At 41.4% G+C, this 5493-nt stretch overlaps 1 protein-coding gene across 1 annotated transcript; it reads left to right on the forward strand.

Annotated features, from left to right (window-relative positions):
• The first annotated feature begins 223 nt into the window (after positions 1 to 223).
• On the forward strand, positions 224 to 3620 carry LOC134451788 (uncharacterized). Its single transcript, XM_063202189.1, has 3 exons — positions 224 to 1697; positions 2398 to 2958; positions 3552 to 3620. Exons 1-2 carry the CDS (start codon positions 224 to 226, stop codon positions 2439 to 2441), a joined length of 1518 nt encoding a protein of 505 aa, XP_063058259.1. The 3' UTR covers positions 2442 to 2958; positions 3552 to 3620.
• Positions 3621 to 5493: the final 1873 nt, after the last annotated feature.

The raw sequence follows: 5493 nt of genomic DNA on the forward strand, positions 1-5493 counted from the left end.
GTGCATATTAAGAACACCTCATGGGTATTGTCTATTTACTAGTAGGCCTAAGGCTTACTAGAGGTCCCCAAAAGCGTCACTAAAAATCTATCACCCAAATCACAGCATGTGAAAGAATTCAGACAACTGTCTCCTTTTCAGACCACCTTCTCTTAAGGATAAACTGACGGCAAGAAAGAATATAATAAAGAAAGGTCACCCAAACTGCTACCTGCTTCCAACGATGAGGACTGATATCGATGGATGTGAAGATGTCAGAAGATGGACTTTTGGAGTAAGAAGCTCCAGTAGACCTGTCAAAAACATTCTTGTAGTTGGAGAAACAGGAACAGGGAAAACAACTTTCATCAACACCTTGGTCAACTACCTGTTAGGGGTACAGTGGGGGGACAACATCTGGTTTCAAATTACACAGGAGGACAAGGAAAAGTCCCAGGCCAAATCTCAAACGACTGCTATTACAGTTTATGAAGTGTTTGCGGAAAGTTCATCTCTGAGGATTATCGACACACCAGGTTATGGATCTACTGATGGGATTGATTTTGACCAGATGGTGGCAGAAAATTTGCACAGATTGTTCCGATCTGAAGATGGCATTCATGAGATAAGTGCTGTAGGTCTTGTGGTGAAATCTGGTCAAAATCGCCTCACAGATTTTCAGCGTTACATCTTCGATGCTGTTCTCTCCCTGTTTGGAAAAGACATAGAGAAGAACATAGCAGTGTTGATCACACATTCCGATGGAATGCCTGAGGATGATGTAATTTCTGCCCTGAAAGAAGCAGATGTTCCATGTGCCAAAGATGTCAATGGAGAGCCAGTCCATTTCCAGTTCAACAACCGACAATCCAAAGACCATAAGGAGAAAGAAAAGAAGAAGTACCAGGAAGCGTGGGAGAGGGGATACTGCAGTTTGGAGAGATTTATGATCTTTTTGGAAAAGGCTGATGTAAAAGAACTGAGTATGACTGAGAAGGTGCTCAGAGAACGCAAACGTCTGGAGGCCTGTGTGAACAACATACAAGACGCCATCAGGATGGAAGAACTGAAGCAGAATCAGCTGCAGCAGACACAGAGGGCCTTGGAGGAAAACATAGAAAAAATGGGGAGAAATGAAAATTTCACCTATGAGGTCGAGGAACCTTTCAAACAACTTGAGCCAATCAACCTGCCTTGGAGGTATTTGACCAAAAAGGCAACATGCTGCACGAGATGCGAGGAGAACTGCCACTATCCAGGCTGTTGGTGGGTGAAAGACCTCGCTTGGTGCAGCGCCATGAAAAACAACAGGTGCACTGTGTGTACCAGGAGGTGCCCTGTCTCTGATCATGTCAAACACAACAAGATCTATGTTCCAAGAATTCGAAAAGTGAAGAAAACTGCTCATGATTTGCTAAAACAATATAACAAGCAAGTGGATATTCAGAATGCACTTCAAGAAGAACTGTTCAAATCTGAAGCTACAAAGAAGACGTTGTTGTTGCAGGCCTATCAGTGCATTGTCCAGCTTGAAGAGATTGCATTGAAGAAGGACTCCATGTCCACTCTCATTCATCTTGACTTCCTGATTGAAAAGATGAATGAGCTGGGAGATGGTGAGAAAGTTGAGAAGCTGGTGCATCTGAATGAAAAATATCAAGCAGCAAACAGAAGCAGATGGGTTTGGTGGGTTCCAGAAAGACTTCGGAAGGTGCAAGGTAGGACCAGAGCTGTATTTATAAAGACAGGGCATCCAATGTAAATAAGTAATGCTATCAAATATAGTGTGTATGCAAAGATACACCTTGTTTACCATCACTTAATCACTTATTCTGTGCCATACGCACGTTTACATAATACATTTATTAGGGTTAATTCTGATGTCTCTGTGGTCATGTTGAAAGTACACCATCTTGACAGTTGGCCAACTAAAGTGAAGTGAAAGCGAAAGCCCATCTGAGAAATTCCAACTCCCATTGTTATTGTGACACAGCACTCCACAGCATATAAGTGCACACTGCACACAACAAAATTGCATTTATTCCTCACCCGTGCAAGGGGGCAGCCCCAAATGGCGCCCCAAGGGAGCAGTGCGGCGGGACCGTATTCTCGGTGGGTGGGACAGTACCATGCACAGGCTACCTCAGTCATGGAGGAGAGCACTGGGTAATTACTCCCCCCACCAACCTGGTGGGTCTGGAATTCAACCGGCAACCTTTGGGTTACAAATCTGTTGCCCTAACTGCTTACCCATGACTGCCCTAATAGGTATATTGCTTCATGAACCTATTGAAAATTATTGACACACAAGATTTCCATCCAATTCTTTCGAAAGTTATCATGCTTCCAGATGAATTGAACTGAACTGAACTGAAAACTGAACTGTTTTGATGTTGACTCTTTTCTTTTTTCCCACAGAGAAAGTCTCCACATTCCTTGTCTCGTCAGACCATTCTGCCTAGGACATAACTCCAGAAGGCATGCATCATGGGCACCACTATATTACATCAGAAACTTGAGAGTTCATGTTTGAGATTCATGGTAATTGCATTTGAATGATTTTATTGGGATTTTTTTGGGATTGAGATTTTTCCTTTTTTTTTGCTTATGACCTGTTTGTCATTGATTTTTGCAGTGTAAGTTAGAAATGTTGAGCCTCACACACTCGTAACCCTAAGTCCAATCAACTCTCCCCCTCTTACTCTCAGCAAGACAATGTGTCCTCAGTCAGTCTGTCCCTTTTTCTATTTTACTCTTTTATTAATGCTTTGAGTATACACGTACAATATAATAGAATGACATACCTACATATATAATCATATTTCTACACTCAAAATGGGTTGTTTGCAGCAATTTGTTATACGTAGATTTCTAAAAGCGTGTCAAATATGAGAGACATTCAAATAGAAATTGATCACCAAACACAACTATGTACTGCACACAGTGACGAAGTCCTGTATTAATGCCTGTTCATCAGAGGTGGAAGAAGTACTGAAGTTGTGTACTTAAGTAAAAGTAGAAGTGCCCTGCGAAAAAAATACTCAAGTGAAAGTAAAAGTTGTTTCCCAAAAACGTACTTAAGTAAAAGTCCTAAGTACTAACTTTTAAATGTACTTTTCAGTACAAAAGTACAAGTAGGCCTACTCACGCAATGGCTGTCTTTCTCCATGTCTACCTACTTGATCCAATAGGAAAAAGTGTCTGCAACGGTTTTCGGTTCTATTTGAACATGACTATGGAGTCCTGTTAATGTTTTTAAAAGTATATTTTCTGTCTGGGTGTCAATTTGGAAGAGGGGCTTGGTCCCGCCTCCCTGCCCGCAGCTGAGGCTACTGAAATATCCACGAAACACAACAGGAAAACCTAGGATAAATGTAACTAGTAACAAAGTCTTCTCCTAGAAATGTAAGGAGTAGAAAGTACAAGTAATTGTCAAAAAATGTAATTGAGTAAAAGTAAAAGTCTGCATTTTTATTTTTACTCAAGTAAGTACAAATTCCAGAAAAAACTACTTAAGTACAGTAACGAAGTAAAAATACTTAGTTACGTTCCACCTCTGCTGTTCATCATAGTATCCATTGTGATACTGTGATATTGTGATACTTTCTTATGTTTGTCCACCTACAACCAATAAATAGATATACACATAATATTCATAACAATCAAGTGTTATTCTTGTATTTATGATTTAAAACAACTCTACTTAAACAATGGAATCCTACAACTAGACAGGTTATACTAGCCTAGCAACTGACTTATTGCATTGATTGAATGATAACTTGCTGTCGACCAAACCATAAATAGGAAAGTTTTTTGCATGGCAAAAGTAAATCACCTGAGCCACTACATTACATTACATTACATTACACTTAGCTGACGCTTTCATTTGTTCAAAGTGACTTACAACTAACCACTAGATGGCAGTCTAAGCCCCCACGTCTTGCACCAACAGCACAGGGGAAAACAAGGATTAACTATTAGAAAACACTCATTGCTCACCATCTACGTAGATGGGGAGGAGGCATCTCAGATTCATACTCAGTAGACACTGTGTGTGTGTGTGTGTGTGTGTGTGTGTGTGTGTGTGTGTGTGTGTAGGTTATATGTATATGTGCGTGTGCGTGACGTTCTCCACTCTCCAGAGAGAGACCGCACACATAGAATAGAATAGAATAGAAAGCCTTTATTGTCATTATACAAAGTATACTGAGATTTGAGCTTCCCTACAAGGTGCACAGTCCTTTATAGATGAACATTGTCCAGTAAGTGTGAGTTCATTGTTGTAACAGCTTTGGGGAAGAAGCTGTTCTTCATCCTATTGGTTCTGGCTGGTAATGCCTTGTAGCGCCTGCCAGAGGGCAACAGTGTGAAGAGATGGAAGCCAGGATGTGTGGGATCTTTAATGATACTCCTGGCTCTACTTACGCAGCGGGGGTTGTAGATGGTGGGTATGGGAGGCAGGGGGCAGCCTATGTTTTTTTGCGCTGTTTTGGTCACCCTCTGCAGTCTCTTCCTGTCAGCCTCAGTGCAGCTTGAGTGCCACACTGACACTGCGTAGGTCAGCAGGCTCTCCATGGTGGAACGGTAAAAGGTCACCAGCAAGCTTGAGTCTAACTGTTCTTTCTTTAGTACTCTCAGGAAGTGCAATCGCTGCTAGGCCTTTTTTTTTTTACCAGAGCCGAGGTGTTAATCGACCAGGAGAGATCAGCGGAGATGTGTACTCCTAGGAATTTAAATGAGCTCACTCGCTCCACACGTTCACCATTGATGTACAGGGGGGCAGGAGCATCTTTGTTCTGCCGGAAGTCCAGGATGAGCTCCTTCGTCTTGGAGATGTTTAGGGCCAGGTTGTTTGATGCACACCACTCTCCAAGTTTCAGGACCTCATCCCTGTAGGCCTCCTCCTTTTCCTTGTTTATCAGCCCCACCACTGTTGTGTCATCTGCAAATTTGACAATGATATTCTCTGGGTGGATGGGGCTACAGTCAAACGTGTAGAGCAGGGGTGTCAAACATACGGCCCGCGGGCCGCATCCGGCCCGCCAGAGGGTTCCATCCGGCCCGGATGTAAAATTTTTTTTTTTTTTTTTTCTCAATGAAATAACCGAAATGCGCAATTACGCCAATCGGGACAAAATCGAGACCTGCATGAAATTAACACAATGGTCCCTCTGTTATACTGTATATATGTAGTAAAGTGCACATCACACTTCTATTATAAATGGTGAATTTAACAGGCATTTGATATAGATCATATATTATAGACCTCATATATAGAGATAAAATGTTAATACTTCTTATTCGTATTGTATTGGTATTGGTTGTAATCAAATAATAAATATAATTGGATTTGTATTAGTTCCTATTAAGCTGAAACTGGAAACGGGACGTTAGAATGCGTGAAAATGCAGGAAATTACATCTAAGAAATACAAGAAATACAGACCCCCTGCAAAAATTAACGGTCCCATATTTAATTCATTGACGGTTGGCAATGAATGAATGAAGTCAAGGA

This window comes from Engraulis encrasicolus, chromosome 7, assembly GCF_034702125.1.
Source record: "Engraulis encrasicolus isolate BLACKSEA-1 chromosome 7, IST_EnEncr_1.0, whole genome shotgun sequence".
NCBI lineage: Eukaryota > Metazoa > Chordata > Actinopteri > Clupeiformes > Engraulidae > Engraulis > Engraulis encrasicolus.

What these genes read in the sequence shown, in the direction of transcription:
- LOC134451788 (XM_063202189.1), top strand. Translation starts at nt 224, where the DNA reads ATGAGGACTGATATCGATGGATGTGAAGATGTCAGAAGATGGACTTTT. An exon ending in AAGACTTCGGAAGGTGCAAG is followed by an intron (nt 1,698 to 2,397) that starts GTAGGACCAGAG and finishes TTTTTCCCACAG; the next exon opens with AGAAAGTCTCCACATTCCTT.